The sequence below is a fragment of the Pagrus pagrus genome, assembly GCF_965226575.1.
Source record: "Pagrus pagrus genome assembly, chromosome: 11".
Classification (NCBI taxonomy): domain Eukaryota; kingdom Metazoa; phylum Chordata; class Actinopteri; order Spariformes; family Sparidae; genus Pagrus; species Pagrus pagrus.
The window spans coordinates 4,782,251-4,800,948 of record NC_140195.1 but is presented as its reverse complement, the minus strand read 5'-3'; the positions used below and the strand labels follow the sequence as shown (position 1 = coordinate 4,800,948).

General features: G+C 37.5%; 1 protein-coding gene across 1 annotated transcript; it reads left to right on the top strand.

Moving 5' to 3' along the window:
- The first annotated feature begins 8,069 nt into the window (after nucleotides 1-8,069).
- Nucleotides 8,070-16,172, top strand: LOC311265415 (complement decay-accelerating factor-like). The gene is made up of 10 exons (XM_084367038.1): nucleotides 8,070-8,307; nucleotides 8,433-8,621; nucleotides 8,820-8,919; nucleotides 9,177-9,250; nucleotides 11,025-11,198; nucleotides 11,745-11,789; nucleotides 13,441-13,501; nucleotides 15,133-15,193; nucleotides 15,308-15,384; nucleotides 15,637-16,172. The coding sequence occupies exons 1-10, from the start codon at nucleotides 8,250-8,252 to the stop codon at nucleotides 15,665-15,667; spliced, it is 870 nt and encodes a 289-aa protein (XP_084223164.1). The 5' UTR covers nucleotides 8,070-8,249; the 3' UTR covers nucleotides 15,668-16,172.
- Nucleotides 16,173-18,698: the final 2,526 nt, after the last annotated feature.

The following is an 18,698-nucleotide window of genomic DNA, read 5'->3' as shown; positions in this document are numbered from 1 at the left end:
GACCCATGAGAGGAGTGGAGGAGGGATGTGGTTAGGGATGGAGGCAGAGACAGAGGGAGTGGTTAAGAGAGGGTGTCTAAGAATCCTGAAAATCCTGATGTTCTGAGCCAGCAATTAGCAGCAACCCACTCAACTGTCTAGGACTTCATTTATGCCTACTGTTGTTTTGGTGAAAGCCACCTCACAGTAATAACTCCGTCATTTTCTTGTAAAACTCACATTTATGAACTTAATGTGATTTGTTTAGTGAGTTGACTGTCCACTTTTGAATCACGTGAATTTAAAGAGCCATCGGAGGAGCTCATGCAAGGCCTTCTTTTATTGTATATAACAAGCTGGAACTTAATTAGAAAAAATATATGTATAAGAATATGTAGCCAGTGTAAGATTGTGTATAAGTACATAAGAATGAAACACCAGTGTCAAGATAATAAAGAAAACATACAGGCTTACCAGAAGAGCTGACGTGCAGTTCGTGTAAGAGGAGTGAGTCAACCCTGCCTCAGTTACATGTGAAACCAGAATGCCTTCTGTCAGATATGACATGATGAAGACAACAATGCATTGGACACTGCTCAGCAGGTGTTGGACACTACATCGGTAGCACGGTGACATCTAGTGGCTTTGTGTTGAACTAACACAAAGAGACAGTAGAGTTAACCAGTGTTGTAAAACGTACTCAAAAGACCCACTTGAGTAAAAGTAAAGATATTGTCAATTAATGCACTTAAGTATCAAAGGTACACTCGTATCCCAAATTAGTTGACTTTACCAGAAAACTGCGTGGAAACCTGTTTCCTTAAACCACTTTAGTTTGTACACAAGGTGAAACTAAACAGGTGTAGTTGTACAAACCTACACACATAATTAAATGTAGTAAACATACTTAGTTAATATTAGTAGGCTTTACTCAAAGTCATTAGTTCACATAAGTTATTTCTTTTCAGGAGTACAACATGAATACGTTAAGTTAAATAAACAGTACGTAAAGTAAAAGTAATCTATAAAGATCTTACCTGTGGTTTACATATCTTCAGCACTAGTGGTTATGAAAGTCTTTTTCTTGTTGATACTTGTTGATAGTAAATTTGTTCCAGTAGTTTAGTAAGTACAAAGCCATTCTCGAATTATTACTGAATTCAGTACTAACCTTTATCATGGTAAACGATTTCTTCATTATCGTACAAAAAAACATGACTTATAGTGAAATGTATTAAGAGCACGCATCAAGTTTCAATCATAAATGTTTTCTTCAAACTATAAAAAAGAAAGGTCTCGGGGGAGGTTTTACTGTCATTTAACAATGCATGCTGGGAAGTCTACTGATTTGCTGCAGATCAGGCTCCTCCCTTCCCTTACATAAACTTAACATACTCAGTAACATGTGCTTAACATGAGCATTGTACTGCACATTTCATCTGATTATTGCAAACAACTAATTTGATTTTGTGATGGCAAAGGGGGTTTAAATAAAAGAATAATTAACGAGCGCTCATAAAGTTTAATTTGAACTAAATCTGGGTTTACAGTGCACAAGTAGAAGTCCATACACAAACATATATTTACATGTATGTATACACTGTATATGATTATCGGTCTGATCAAATATCAGATCCAATATATTTTTTAATGAGGTAGAGGGAATAGAACAAATCACAATGGTTGTTTACATTCCCTGTATCATGCACTAGCTTTTTTCATTATGTTATTATTTATTATGTTATCTCATGAAAGGATAAGTTCACCCAAAAAATGAAAATTCAGTCGCTATCTACAGATGGAAAGTCAGGTGAAGTTTCATAGTCCACAAAACACATCTGGAGCTTCACAGAAAAAGCGTTCCAGAAATGAGAGCAAGGTTCTTCTTATCTCAAGGGGCTTTCATAAATGGCATAACCTTAAATAACTGTGGCCTTCTTGTGTTTTCGTACGGCATACAGAGCACGTCTGTACACCACAGTGCACCTACAGGAAGCTGAGGTGACCACAGTCCATCATTGCTGTTTCCTGAGTTTTGATTATGGTTGTTAAAGTTTCATTCTCTAGCTGTTGACATCAAAATGAAGACGCTTTGTCTGATTGTGCTTTTTCATGGTGAGTGAGCTCATTTACATTAACATTAATCATCAAAATGCTCTTTTTATTTGATATACAATTTCTGAAAGGGAAACTAATTCTATTCCTTGTGTAAAATGGAAAATAAGACGTAATTTACATTGATGAGGACGAAACTTTGCAAATATATGTATTAATAACATAAAATGTAACAGTAGCTGTAAATGCTTATTAATTCTAATAATATAAATGTAATCATTAACTGGAAAATTCATAGATTGATTGAATGAACACAGGCAAACGTGAGCGGTTACACTTTCGATTGCATGAATTTTGGAAATGTTTTTTTCATGTTGTATTCTCAATCATTGATTTTTTATCTGTGACTTGTGTATGATCTGCCTGACATGTTATTATCAATTATTTGTTTTGTACACGACAGCGGAATATAATGAAGTATTTACTCTACATGGAAAGTTTCACAAGTTAAGGCTTGAAAACTCTGAAGCAGTTTACAAGATTAATATTTGAATTTGGGTGGAAAAAAGAAATGAAATCAGTTAAAAGGAAATTGAACATTGAACATAATACTTCTCTGATTGTTGTGGCTATGAGAAGTTTCATTCTGATTGGACTCTATTTTTTTTATTTTTTATTTTCAGTAAGTCTCCAGCTCCAGTGTGATAAAGGGAAGATCACAGCACATATTGGAGGTGAATTCCTTCTTACCTGCACGTATGACACAAACCATTTCCGGTTCAGTAAAAAGTACTGGTGCCGAGGGGACTCCAGAAGCACGTGTGAGATCGTGGTGGATTCAGATAATACTTCTAGAACTAAAAATAGACACAGGTGCCTCATTGTTGATGCAGGAAGAAGAGGGTTGTTTATGAAAGTCACAGATCTGAGATTAGACGACAGCGGAGTGTACTGGGTTGGGATTGACAGACCGTATACTGACATCATGGCTTCAGTTAAAGTGGTCGTCACTGAAGGTAAGAATAAAGCACAACTGTTTCATGATTAGCTTGGAAAATGTGTACTGATATCGTTATGTGAATACCATTTATGGACATTTTTCACCCTCACAAAAAAGAAGTATACTCAAGTTCATTCATCAAGTAAACTTAAGTACAGTTCTAATATATTTCCCTCATATCAATGTACTAGTAGAGTATATTCAAGTGTATAACTTCAATACTTTCTGGAACTGAATAGTTCCACTTTCAAGGTTTATAAACTAAAACTTATAAACTATCACTATGTAGTTTTGTGGAAGAAGTTTAAGTCAGAAGTGAAGGATCATCATTAATTAAACAAACTAAATACACAAACTCTCTTTGTTTTCTTGATTGAATAACTGAATAAACAAACTGACCTTACTGTTTCACTTTGTTTATATGAGGCGGACCCTGCCACCTTTCTAACTTCTAACAGTGTTCTGGGGGCCTTATTTTCCTCTGAGAACAGCTTGTTTATTCAGTTAATGGATTGTATTGTATTATTACCTCATTAATATTGAATTTATTCTCCAAAACTACATAGTGCCCCTTTAGACTAAGATTAGTAAACTTTTGAGTACACAACTAGTTTACACCTAAGTTTTGTTTTGTACAGCAACTGTACTGTGAACTATACAAAGTGATCTTATAGGTTCTGGGTATATACTGTACTTCTAGTCCATGTTTTAGTTCATGAAGGAATACTGCAAATAAAAATATATACAGTATATGACTGTTAGTGTAAAATCCTCTGAACACCACAGGGTGGCTCTTGTAACACACAAGCTGCTGTGGTAATTTAAAAAGGGGTTAAGTGTCCACATTAACTGACTTTATGCACATTTATTATTGTTTCTGTACTTTAAAGTACACTACTAGGCAACTATTAAAGTATTTTTTTAAATTTTTAGACTTGAAGTTATTACAGTGCCAGTGGACAACACGTACAAAAATTTATTTGTTTTCTTTATAAATCCAAATTTTCAAACAATTTTTGTATTGGACGCCAAAAATGTAAAAAAAAAACATAACAATGACAACTCAAATCAACATCTCAGTAAAAGATGGAGCCAAAGTAAAAAGTAAAATCCAAATAAACTCAAGTTTGACTTTGTTAAGTATCTCATAAATACACAAAAAGTAAACTGAACAAATTTTTAAGTATAGTAACAGCACACTTGAATACTTCCTTTTCCTAAGGGTTTTTACAATGTCAAGCTGAATGGATTTAAATACATGGCTTCCTTCTCTGTGCCAGTTCCAGTATCTAAACCCAGACTCTGGCCCTTGGGCCCTCTGGTGGACAGGCCGACATGCTGGGGGCAGCCAGTGACGGTGCGCTGTGGCTGCACAAAGGGCACTGCTGTTCGTTACACCTGGTTCCAAAACACTCACCACGAGGACGTCCTGCTTCACCACTCGTCAGACTTACACTTACACTGTGGCACAGTGGGTGAGGACAGCGATTTCTACTGTATCGCCAGGAATGATGTAAGCAGTGAGAGGAGTGATGTCCTGTCTGTGCAGGTTCTGATGACTGCAGACAGCAGCTGCATCTATGTCATTAACATGCAGGGTAAGAAACAGATGGGATGTTGTGTTCTCGCCTGTAAATATCAGTGAAACAATTGTTAAGATGTTCTACGAAGCCTATGTTTATAATTTTGTACCAATAATTTATATATTAAACATGTACAATGAATTATAAGAAACAATATAAAACAGAATAATCAGCGACGGAGTGTAATTAAGTACATTTACTCAAGTGCCATACTGAAGTACAATTTTGAGATACTTTGATTAAGTATTGTACTTTTTACTCTATTACATTTATATGATAACTTGAGTTACTAGTTACTTTGCAGACTGCATGCTGCATCAGAGCCAATATAAGGCATTTTTAAATGTATTTAATTTAATAATCGGGAATATGCTGAATATCTGATACAGTAATCAGTAAAATGAATATATACAGTAAGTATTAATACTACAAAAAAAAACCACTGCTTCAGAAGGAAAACATCTCATAATCCCCTCTAATTGCTTCGGTCTATCTGTTATTTTGAAAAGTCTTGAGCATTTATGTGCTTTCTGCAACCATGATGGATGGTGAGTGTGGTTACAGCATGTACAAATGCTTTTATGGCAGCTAACTGTGCGTTTGTAGTCAATGAATGTGTATTAAGTGCTTATCTTTGCTTTCCTTGTTGTTATAATGGATGCTTGTAGCTTCAAGAATACATCCATAGAGGTCAAAACGAAACAAGCTTTATGGCTGTGGGAAGCTTCCTACCTGTCAGTGCTGTATACAGTGTGGGTGATGAGAGAAGTTAACAGGAAACCGAGCTATAAGAAGAAGCATTATTCATCGACACCTCTGTCAGCTGTCTGCAGGAGTGTCTGTGAGAGTCGTTCAGTCGTGTTTCCTCTGTACCAAGTCTCTTTTACCATGTTTCTTTAACTAACTGCTCTGATTCTGATGTCAGGATCAGCATAGTTTTAAAATGACTATGACTCTGTTCTGTATATTGTATGTTGTCATTCTGCATGGCGTGCTCAGGCTATGAAAAATAACAATTAGGGATCCAACATATTTAAAGAGCATATATACCTCACAAAAAAGAACCAGCATAACATTAATATTATAAAAAAAAATATATTTTTTAATATTTATTTTCACTAAAAACATCTGGCCATCCAAATTACACCTAGTGCAGGCTCTCTCTGGCCCAGTGGCCCCACTTTGCTCGGCGTTGGTTTATATAATGGATTACAGCCCTTGTGTAGATTTGACTTTGTTGCCTCCCAGTGGTCGTATTAAAGAAGACACGGTTGTCTCATTTTCCTCCTTCATTCATTTTCAAAACTGTTCAATTCTAATAAAAAATCCTACACAAAGGGGCATTAAATACAGAAAAACATTATAAAAATGTAAATTTAAAATAAACATTTACTGATAGGGTCTGTTGTGAAATCCTTATTGCACAAGGCTCACATTCATAAAACAATGCCATTGTGATGTCTTTCCTTTTAATCACCAGGCCAACCCATTTATGACTGTGCGGACAGAATGAGCACCACCACGGCCACAACTCCACCTCTGACCACCTGCCAGGCTCCCATGATCCCCCATCCTAACACAGGAAACCAGTCTCTGCAAATCAATCAAACTGATGGAGATTTTTTTTTCAGCAGGTTAGACACATTTTAAAAAAAAAATGCACTCACTTTAATGGAAATGAAAGCAAACTCGATGTCTTAAAGGAAAAGTTCATCCAAAAATCTAAATTCTGTCATTGTCTCCTCACCCTCATGCCGATGGACACTGGGATGAAGTTTCGTAGTCTGATGGACATTTCTGGAGCTTCACGGCAAAACAGTGTTACAACAATCTCCTAAAGAGCTAAAGAAGATGGGGACTTGTGTTGAAATGCCAAAAACACCCCAAAACAAAAACATAAAGTGACTCCATACAGTTTGTCCGGTGTATTGATTAGTCCTTGATTAGGGCGGACAAGCTGTAGGGAGCCATTTTGGGGGCGTCAGCATGGGAGTGAGGAAAATAGTGACTGAAATTTCATTTTTGGGTGAACTTTTCCTTTAAAACACCTCCACAAAATGTTGGCTGAAAACCAGTCACTAATCAAATGTTGTTGTCTTTTCAGGGCATGGACAGGGGAGCCATTTTGGTATTTACTGCTCCGCTGGGGATCTTTTGCGTTCTTACTGATATTTCTGTGCATCGTAATCGAATGTACAAAAGCAAGAAAGAAGCGTGTCAAGAGGAAGAGGCGGGCTCGTTTCAAGCCGATGCCCCATTTGGCTAAGTGACCTGCATTTTCAGTGGTCGCTCTTTGGAGGTCGTGTCAGCCCCTGTGTTATTGGTTTGGTGGCTGTGTTTTTTGTTAAACAATTGATGATTGTTGAATGATTGTTGACAAACAATCATTATTTAATCTTTACGTATATTATATAGTTTTAAGAAAGGATTTACAATTAATGTAATGTGTCAGATTTGTATGCATTTTTACATCAAATCTTGGACATTTTAAAGCTAGATAGAATATGTTTATCCATTGTGGTTACAGAATACATCTAGCAGCCCTCCCATCAGGAGCTAGACATCAGAGAGCCTTGTTGCAACTTTGAAGTTAAGGTTTTGGTGGTTCTCTCATCTGGTTGTTTTGGAGTTTTGGAGAAGGAAATAGAAAAAAATAGTAAAAGAGGAGCATTACTAATAAAAGCCAGAACTTATCGCTTAGGGGAATACATCACTTCACACACTCTAGCAGGGTCGGCTCCATTACATCACACTCTATGAATGCTTTGGCTACAGGGTTAGTGTTAGAATAGTGGAAAATTGTTTCTGGGTTATAGCTTTCAAAGTCTTGCTGGGAAACGTGAAGGATACATTTGGTGATGGTAACACCAGGGTACGGTATATTCACAAAAAATGAATTTTACAAAATGGTTGTTTCTGTCTTTTGTTTTGAATTTTATTTCTGTCATACATTTGATAGTTATGTGTACATTATTGCATTTGAAATGGAAGAAAAACATGGTTTTGCACTCAAATATACAGCACTCTCCTTCTATACGTGACTGAGGGAATGTTAACTGATTGAAAAAAAAAAAGAAATATAGCCAAATTGATGACCCAAGAGGTATTAATTGTTCAAATAACCTGTTGTTTTATTAAAAAAATATGAAATGTGATGTTTTTTAGGTGTCATTTTTTCTGTAAAGGCTAGGGACAGAAAAATGGACGTTTCCATAGAATGACCCACAACATATAGAATAAAATACAGACCCAGTGATTGGTTGCAGGTGTGTGTGAGTGAGTGTAGGTTGTCCAGGGAGCTGATAGGTTCCTGACTCGAAGCCAGAAGTTAAAAGGCCAGCTCTCCCCAGTTCCTGTGGGCTCTCCTCTCTCAGCCAGACTACCAGCATGTCTGTTTGTGTGCTAGATGTGTTTTTTAGATAAAACCTTTAAAAATGTTTTGCAGCTGGTGGTGGATGGGAAAAGGGGAGTCTCATTTTCTTGTGCGCCAGGGTTCCCCCTAGGCTCTGGGTGTAACACACAGCTTTGGTTTAGAACAAAACTGCGTCACATTTTGTGAGGCCAAGCCCATTTCTGACAACAGAGCAAAGTTAAAAACTCCCTGACTTCAGTCAGACTTTCCAGTTGCCATCATGGGCGTCACTGACTTCCTACTACTGAGCTGTTTAGGATTTGCCATCACTGCTCATGGTGAGTTACGCAGATAGGCTTGTGACACGTGTTGTTATTATTATAAACAAGCTGGTGTTTGGTCTAACGCTCACTTGTCCTCACTGCTGGTGCTCATCTGTCTCTTTCTTCATTTTTCATCACAGCTCAAGACTGTTCTGTACCTGATGGAGGACCCAACATGCATTTGAAGGACGAATACATCCTTAAAGAAACTTTCGCCAGTGGGGATCAAGCCGCCTTTACCTGTGATATTGGTTACCATTCTGCAGGAGGGTCCCCATCCATTACTTGTACTGCTAGCAGTTGGAGTACTGTGATGCTAAAATGCGAGAGTAAATATTAGCACTTTTTATTCTCTATTCTCAAATTTGAATCCCTCTTGTGAATTACAGCTTATCATCATAAAAATGCTCTTTTATGTGGAAAAACTGACATTATCTGGTGACCAGTTTGTTGTCATTGGTTCATAATGGTATTCACTCATTTTAAAGGGTGGAGTTTAATACTAATGAGAGTTTTCTTTTTCGCAGGGAATAACTGTGGCCATCCTGGAGAAGTAGAAAATGGACAAATTCATTACCCTAAAGAGACTTTGCTTGGTGATCGTATTGAGATCACTTGCAATGAAGGGTAACTAATAAACTGAGATGATTCATGTGATGGTTCATGTTCATTTAAATTATTTTTGAAATGTAGTTGTGAGTACTGTAGTTTCACACTATAATGTAGCCTGTTTCCAAATAAAATGACATTTAATTCTAATCAAAGCTCAGTAGGGCTTACTTAATTTTCAGTGTTGTCGTGTGAAATGCAAGGGTCAATAGTTTTTCCTTAAAGTTGCTGTCTGATGTCAAACATTCAATTATTCTTTTTACTTCCTTGATTAGCTACAGATTGGTTGGTAAAAGTCAAATCACTTGTGGAGCACAAGGGTGGATGGACAGGTTGCCGATATGTGAAGGTTGGTAGTCTCAATGTGTTTATATAAAAATGCGTTTTTACAAACATGATCATTTCCATTTTAAATTTTCTTTGCCTGCAGAGGTTGAATGTGAAGATCTTGAGATCTTAAATGCTGACTGGATTAGTGGTTCTCGACCACCTCATGGACACAAGGCTACGGTCGAGTACAAGTGCAGAAAAGGATTTAAAATGGTCGGGCAGTCGACCTTGACATGTGAGATAAACAGTCAGTGGTCACCTGAACCTCCAAGATGTGAAACTAAGTTAAATGAAAACAACTTATGTGATGTGATCAGTTTAATCACATCACGTCCTTTATACTTGGCTATTTGGGGATTTCCTTTTAGGTTTAATTTAAATTGTTTTTTTCCCCTTCTTTTGCTATGTGGTAGGGCTGGGAAATATTAATATATTGTTATAATTATATGAGAGTAATATTTTGTATATCTTTATATTGTAATGTGGCAATGGTGTTGTCTTTTCCTGGTTTTAAAGGTCCAGTTTGTTAGACATTAGATTATTGAGTCTTATTCCCTAAAATGCCTTTAAAGGCTGCATTACAGTAAAGTGATTTAATTTTCTGAACTTACCAGAGTTTTCTACTTATTCTAATACTAACCTTTACCCAGTCAGTCATTGTCTCCACATTACTAAGGATTATTATTGAAAATGATATCTGTTATTTATTGAGATATCGGATCTTGTGTCCCAGTTCAGCATTTACAAAGTTCTTTTGAGCAGATATAAAAATATCAAGACATAGATTGTGAATTGCTATATTGCCTAGAAAATGGCAGTATTATTTTAAGGCCATATTGTTTTTATTTATGAGATGAAAGGCCTACGATGAAAAGTGGTAGTACTCCCAGAGACATATAAACACACTTTAATGTGTAAAATTGGTGGGGTTACCCTTCAATACCTTACCATACCTTTCAGACAAGACCTTGCTGCTGTGTAATATCTTGGCATTTTCATTACAGTTTTTTGTTCATGGGTAAAAGTTTGAGAACGAAGTGAAAGCCTGGTGACTTCATTGCAGATTCCATATGCGAGCATGTATGTGCTTCCCACATAATGCTGGAAGAACACACTGGATCTTTCTGTGTGATCTTACCACATCTCTGATGGCAGTAATACTGTCCTCCATAATCCTTTTGTTTTTGTTTCTTTTCACAGAAGGCGTATTCCCACCCATACAGATACCAGTCCATATTAATGCTACAGAATTATCTTAAGCCATACAGTGTGTTCACTCAATGAAATTGTGCAGTTTGTTCAGTTGAATGACCCTAGTGACGGTATTTTTCATATACAAACCTTTACAGTTTTTATTTTCGGCTCGTATAACTTTCCATAAGTCAGTAATCATGTAAGATTGAATGATGTGACAGCAGACAATATGTGGTAGCTGTTAAAATCCATGACCAGGACTGTTGAATGATCGTGATGAAGCGCTCTTCCTTGATCTGTAAGGTTCTGAGTTCAATAGATAAGTTTATGGATTTCTGTTTTTTGAAATCCATAAACAGTTTCCCACTAGATTTTCCAGAATATGGTACTATACTACCACAGTATACAGGTATCAGGATAGTATCATGATATAGAATTACATAAACCTGAATGGATGATATTACCCATGTTGCTCACTTCTCTTTGAAATTATTGCATTTTTTTTTTGCTTTACACACTGATTTGGGTTGCTTCTGTTTGAGCACAATCAATATATTCTAAATTGTATTGATTTCCATTTACTTTTTTTTCATCTGCAGGCATTTACTGTGAAGACCCTCACGTTAAACATGGCCACCTGACTAATGGTGCTCGACCCTCTTACAGACCCAATGATGAGGTCACGTTTGAGTGCTCATCGTTCTATATAATGGAAGGGGAGCCTACCCTGACATGTCAGGCAGATGGTCAGTGGTCATCTGCTCACCCAACATGTAAGTTTGGCCTTTATCTGAAAATCAACCTGTTATTTTTGAACATGAACAAAACATACTGGTATGCCAATCACAGAATATTCTGTATGTGCAGCTAATTGAAGTTTACCTTTTTGGATAAGATTAGCATTTTGTGTTTGTTTGTTTTAATTTCTTTTTCTAGGCAGTTAAATAAAGTTTCAAGTTGAATGGCACTCAAAAGAGCGCATACCTCCGCCAAGGCCCCTTTTAATGAATCAAGCCTAATCCAATATAATATAAAAAAAATGTACCCCTGAAAATCTTGATTTTTTTTTTTTTTTTTTTTTTGGTTCATTTGGTTTCCTGCAAAAGTTAAGGAACCCATAAAGATTATTCTGGCAAAACTTTTTCAAGTCAAAAAGACAGGAGAGAAAACAATTTAGATCAGGCTTAGAAAATGGATTACCAGAAACAAACATTTCTTCCCTCGCGCCTCAAGGCCTCTGTAACCAGCAGATGAGCATTATGGTTTTATCAAACCCAATGTTTGACACAGTTCTCTGTTCTTATTGTTTTTTTTAACAGGCACACTAAACGTTGGAGCAGTTGTGGGTGCAGCTATAGGAGGAGGTAAGTTACAACTTCATCCTTGAAAAGTAGAGCAAGAATGTAAATAGATAATGTCCACCCAAATTAAATGATGATGGCCTCAGAAGAACAGCATGGTGATATCACAGTAGACTATGGAGGACTTCTGGGGGCATCATGTTTGTATTTGGGGTGACAAAACAAAGCCACACATTCAGTGGTTCGAGCATATTCATGTGGTGATTGCTCAATGTGCCATGTTGTCACCTGACTGTGCATGGCTCAACACTATCTTTAGAAGTTGTTGCAAGGCTGGCAACCAGGCATCAGCTTTTGGAAGCCTAAACTATGGTTGTCTTTTTTAGTCGACGAATATTTTGAGTAATTTAGATATTTCAAAGTTATACATGCATAGAATTGTTTAAGAGCTTTATCTCAGTATAAAAATGACTTGTACTTTGAATCTTGGGTGTTCTCAGTTAATGTGTTCACCTTCATGTACTGCTAGGCCTGTACAAAATACCAGTAGTGCAGCTGTTGCCATTTTTTCCATCGATCCCGCAAAAATGAATTCAGCAAGCCACTGGTTCAGACCAAAGATTCACAAAGAGATGAGTTAAAAACTTGCAATGTGTGAGGTTCTGAGAACGAATGTGACAAGACGAGCCTGTCTCATCTCCATAGCAATGACTCTTTACTTCTGACTGCTTTTCAGACAATTTTTTTATTATTATTTTGTAATTATTGAATGCAATTTGTAGCTTAAAGTATGTATGAGCATAGTGAATCACTTTGCACAGTTGCATTCCTAGTAATGATGAAAGGGCGAAAACAAAGTGTTCGCAATTTGAGTAAGTGGTCGAGAGAGCTAGCAGCAAAGAGAGACACTGAATGTGAGCAGTACAGAGGAAAAAGCTATAAAAAAAGAAAAGTATATAAAAAGAACATTAACATTTTAAACCTTTTTTCATGTCAGGATGATGTCAGCCATTTACCCATTGCTACATTATTATTATTTCTTTATCAAGGTTTTGAGTGAATGTGAACAAGCACAGAGATACATTAGGTATAAGGGATGCAGTTCAACATCACATATACAATGGTTGTGAGATTACCAGGCACTAAGGGTTGCTCAGATATTTTCCAGGGGGGAGGAAAAGCAAATACAAAGCCAGCAAGTATTAGGTTTCCACAGTGTATCTCCCAATTACAGCAATTGTTCAACAGTGATGATATAGATGAGTAAACGTACCCTATACATAAAGATAGGTAGTTAAATACATATGTACAGCATCCAAGATCACACAAAACATAGTTGTTGTTAATTCCCTGCTGTATTAAGATATAGTAACCATTTCTTTGAACAACTGTTACATTTATCAATACAAAGATTCAGGGAGAAAGTCGACCTTTTCATGCCATATATTTCATTTACTGTCCCGATGCACTCTGATCTTGTTAGGGGTCCTTTAATCATCCACATTCTGCTGATGGCTTTTTTACCGGCTGCAAGCAGTATTTGAAGAAGGTATTCGTCACACCGGCCAAGTTTAGATGGAATCTTACCTAAATGTATTGTATATATATTGTACTGAAGTCATGATACCCACCGCTACATTTGTTGGCCTCTAGGCCAACCACCTTTTTTGAATCATCATGTTTAAACATCTCCCCTTTTTCCTCATCATAATAGTCGCTGTCGCTGCCGGTGCCGCTGCCACTGGCTATGGAGTCCATCACTGGTCACAACAAGAGTAATATGTTTGAATGTCTCATTCAACTATGCAGACTAACCCTTTGAATGGCTTTAACAATGGCAGTGACAGTGCTTGATCCTTGTCATGGCTTCTCCACATTTTTCTTTTCTTATGTCTGTGCTTTGTGTTTAGTCAGTATTTTCCATACTGTGAAAGCTTTCTGTCTGTCAAGTGTTGCATGTTGAAGTTTTGTGCACTTGTAAGGCTTTTCGATTAAGGGTTTTTTTCTCCACCACAGTGTCAACATTGTCATAAGGGGGCGCTGTAGTAAGCCCTCAAAGCACTCTCCTACACAGAACTGTATGTCACTCAGTCCAAGAAGCTCTGCCCCAAGTGCTGTGTGGAGGCTTTAATGAAGTGTTGATACGCATTCAAATGTGGAGGACAACGAAATGCAGCATTGCTGATGAAGCCAGTTAGAGTATGAAAGATGAGGTGCGTTGGTTGCGTTTATCATCTCCTTTTCTGTAGATGTCACACATTTGCATTGGCAAATGTGCTACATGTACTCTGAAGGTAGAGTTTAAAGGGTGAGTGGAATAATTGGCAACAGATTATTACTGTTATTATTACCAGCCTGAGATGTACGGGCGTCGTTTGTTGCAGCATCAGCAGTAAAGTAGGTGTTGTACCAGACTGTTGTGGTGATGAGGGAGCTGAGCCAATTATTATTAACTCATATACATTCATTAATTTGCCAGTTGATCTACATCATTCCAACCCTCACCTGTGGTCATGGGCTCTGGATAGTGTCAGAAAGAAAGAGGTCGAGGATACGAACAGAAAAAAGTTAAAAGAGTTTTCTCGGTCGCCTGAGAGAATCAAGCTGAGGTGGTTGAAGCATCCGATTACAATGCTTCACTTTGGAGGTTTTCCGAGCACGTCCAACGGGGAGGAGACCCCCGGGTAGACACATCTCGCTGGAGGGGTTTTACATCTGATGTAGCCTGGGATCTGGAAAACGTTGTTGAGACATCTGGAAAGCCCCTCTTACCCTGCTGCCAACACGACCCAGCCCCCAGATAGGTGGAAGAAGATGGATGGATGGATTATTTATTTATTATTGACAGATTAAAATTACTTAATAGAAATGTTCATGTAGTTTACAGAAGGCACACATTGTCTATGATGTTATTTTTTAGATTCACCCCGAATGCCGTTAAGTTGAAGTAACGAGCCATAGTTTGTGCCTGAAAGTGCGGCCCTGGTCCTTTAGCTTTTAACACTGGCTGATTTATTCTCCGTGAAATAGGAAGTGGCTGCTGATACATCAGATTTCTTGACATGTTTCTTAGGAAACGCCTCTTTTTCCTTGTTGGGGTAGAGTTGGTTGTGTGTAATGCTGAACTAGCTGTATATGAGAGAGTCAAAAAATGTGACAACAAAACATTTGGTGGTATGATATATATTCTTTCTGCTGAAGAGATGTGTGTTCTTCACATTTAAATTAAGCTACTTGCACTTTTGTTGGGGAGTAAGACAAACAGGCCTGGTGTGTGTGTCTCTATGTGAGGTATTCTTTGTAGATGGGTGGTATAGTCTTGTGGGTGATTACGGTGTTTTGCTTGCTACTTGTCTGCCCGCTCGTACATACGCAGTAATGTTGATCACTCAATTTTGGATTACAGCAGTCGGAAGCGCCTTGTTGAGGAGAACCCTCCAAAAGCTGAAGAGGAAGTAGCTCTCTTGGTAAGAAGATGGACCACCACGTGCATCTGAACTATTTTATGCCAAATGAACAAATAATAATGTGAAGAGCAAGAATCCACCTGTCCATCCTCTATAACCCATTATCCTTTGCAGGGTGCCGTGAGTCTGAAGCAGAGCCAAACTAGCAATGGCCAAGACTTGGGGGAGGGGCACCGAGGACAAGTCACCAGGTATGAGCACAAACAAAGTGGGCAGAAGCTTTTATATTTTTTCATACTGTATCTGAATGATTTATTATTAATGTTAAAGATTATTTTCTTCCCTCTTCCAAGTTGTCCTGGGCTTCAAAGTCACCTGCTCTGGTCACTTTAAACTCTTCACAGAGGTTTATTTCCTCTTTCAGGGCTGGACAGGTTTTTACAATTTGTCTATAAATGTAACCTTTTTAAATTTGTTTCTTTGCTTCTTCTGTTTTCCTGTAGAAAGCGCGGCAATCGAGTTGGCTCAAAATAATTGGCTGTAAAAGCGACCAGATGAGAAGAGGAATGTCGCTGGACATTCGTCGTTGAACATGTCGTTGAATGTTTTCGTGCCGTCCATGTGCATGTGATGGCACAGGCCTGTGACATTTCCTGAGAGTGTTTTTCTGAACGCCAATCCGAGATTCATAATCCTCAGAAAATTGAGCGCAATCCTTCGCTTATGCTTTAAGTGGATCCTCTGAGGCAGCTTTCGCCATTACAGAGACAACAGTGGGATCTGTAAAACAGTCCCTCATATAGTGCCTGAACGTATAAGATATGTTCCACATGCCTCAACTCTTTTCAGAGTGTCAGTTAGTTTAGTAACAGAAGAAGAGAAGAAATACTTTGAGTATTGTGACACAAATATTGTCTGTTGTTACGTAAAGTGTGTGAGGGAAAAAAAATGTGTTACCTTTTTGTATTGTTTTGAGGCTTCTTTTTATATCTGCACTTTTTTATTCAACTGATGAAATAAAACCATAACAAAGACTCGCCACTGTGTACACACTGTACTCTTCATTAACTTAAATAATTGTTACATATAAAATATGTTCACAGTCTTTGTTTATCACGACTGAATCTTGTGTGACCCAGGTAAAGAAATGTGCTGTCAAGTCTCAACCAACTGGTCAAAATACTTTATTACTGTTTTTGTCATCGCAAATATTATTATTTTAACATTAAAAAAGTGTTGAGCTGATATCATCTGCAACAGGGAAAAAATATATAATACATTTTAAACAATGTATTACCATCTAGAAATGATTCTGTACGTTTAGATGAAGGGAGTTTACAGAGGTAAAGAACAGACAGACAGTTGGTTGTTTTTTTAAATATTCAAATATGAAAGATGAGCCATCTGATATGCAATATACAGATGTGGCGATGCATGAGTAAACTTGTATGATACAGCAATAATTGGGCATTAATCTTTAATATTGAGCAAAAGGAAAAATATATATACTTTAAATTTCTAGCTCATAAATGCTAGAAATTAAACTTGTGGATTTGATTTACTAGTTTTGTTTTTCCAGCTCAAAGTCACAGTCGCCCCAAATATTTTAGACAAGCTGTAATAAAATAAAACATTTAAAAATTAAAAACTGTGTACAGCTACTCCATTTTAAATACAAACTGGGTACTGATAAAAAAAAAAACACATCCCCTAATATTTCCTTTTATTACAGTGCCACCTGGTGGACTTCACCCTGACAAATGATCCCTTGATCAAATTGGCAGGCGGACATCTAGTGGTGGGGGTGTTACAGTACAATACCAGAGAAATTCATCACTTAAATACTATTGTGAGTACAGCTATAGGATTCTGTAGGGTCCCATGAATTTAATAGATGTTTTGACATTAATTGTTTTCAAGAAACTCCACAACATGAACTGGGAGGCCCTAGGTGAGTTGGTATGCAATGACCCTGATGTCAGGATCAGAATAGTTTTAAAATGACGTAATGACATGTGTCATAATGACATAAATAATGACTGAAATTTCATTTTTGGGTGAACTTTTCCTTTAAAACACCTCCACAAAATGTTGGCTGAAAACCAGTCACTTATCAAATTTTTTGTTGTCTTTTCAGGGCATGGACAGGGGAGCCATTTTGGTATTTACTGCTCGGCTGGGGATCTTTTGCGTTCTTACTGATATTTCTCTGCAGCGTAATCGAATGTACAAAAGCAAGAAAGAAGCGTGTCAAGAGGAAGAGGGGGGCTCGTTTCAAGCGGATGCCCCATTTGGCTAAGTGACCTGCATTTTCAGTAGTCGTTCTTTGGAGGTCGTATCAGCCCCTGTGTTATTGGTTTGGTGGCTGTGTTTTTTGTTACCAAGGTTCTCTGATAACGTGGTGGTTTGTGAGGAGTCTGGGTCATGATGTGCGTCAGCATGTTAATCAGAGTGTGTCGTTATTTGAGATTTATTTCACATGATAACTTTCCACCAGCACTTCTAAGTCATCTCAGGCCCACAAATGCTTTCTTAACCAGGCTTTCCATTTATTAAAGGAATAATAGGAAGGAATAATCTTTCACTGCATGTTTGCTAAAGAGCGTTGTAAAAGTTAAAAGATGACTAATACAGTAGAAACTAGGCGTTGCTCTGTGATGCTCTCTGAATATTTCCTAGCTTGTAAAAAAGGTGAGCTTACTTTTATCAAATCAACCCAGCGCAGTCAGCCTGACCATTCATTTTTCATTATGTTCTTCCATGTAAACAAGTCATACAATCTGAAACGGGGGAGGAATGCGTGGGCGTTTTTCCCACAATAAAATTTCATTGCAAATTTTCATTGCAAAGCCGAACCCTCACATCCTGTCCACAAATATTACAGCTCACATCTCCATCATGTCAGTGCAGTAGTATTGATTCCATGTATGTCGACACATACATAAGTGTGACTTGAGAGACAAGTCAATGAAGGCGTGTGTGTGTAAATAAAATCATAAAGAAAGCTTGCTGTTGTTCATTTTTGTCTCTCTGATATAGACCTATGTGACTTAGAACAAACAGGGATCGTTTCCTCAGAATTTTACAACGCAAATACACTTTGTACTTTGGCCCAGTGCTGGTTTATATAATGGATTACAGCCCTTGTGTAGAGTTGATTTGATTCGCTGCCTTCTCGTGGTCATATTAAAAAAAGATGACTGTCTCTTTTTTCTACAAACAAAAAAAAAATCATGCATCAGTATTACATTTTAAAGATTAACACCATTAAATCAATAAAAATCCTACACAAAGGGGCATCAAATACAGGAAAACATTATAAAAATGAGCTTTTAAACATTTATTGATAGGATCTGTTGTGAAATCCTTATTGCACAAGGCTCACATTCATAAAACAATGCCACTGTGATGTCTTTCCTTTTAATCACCAGGCCAACCCATTTATGACTGTGCGGACAGAATGAGCACCACCACGGCCACAACTCTACCTCTGAGCACCTGCCAGGCTCCCATGATCCCCCATCCTAACACAGGAAACCAGTCTCTGCAAATCAAACTCCAACAA

Bases quoted from the DNA above. Each gene is read 5' to 3' on its own strand.
- LOC311265415 (XM_084367038.1), top strand. From the start codon at position 8,250: ATGGGCGTCACTGACTTCCTACTACTGAGCTGTTTAGGATTTGCCATC. The intron at 8,308-8,432 runs GTGAGTTACGCA...TTTTCATCACAG, and splicing joins ATTTGCCATCACTGCTCATG to CTCAAGACTGTTCTGTACCT. The intron at 13,502-15,132 runs GTAATATGTTTG...TTTGGATTACAG, and splicing joins CATCACTGGTCACAACAAGA to CAGTCGGAAGCGCCTTGTTG.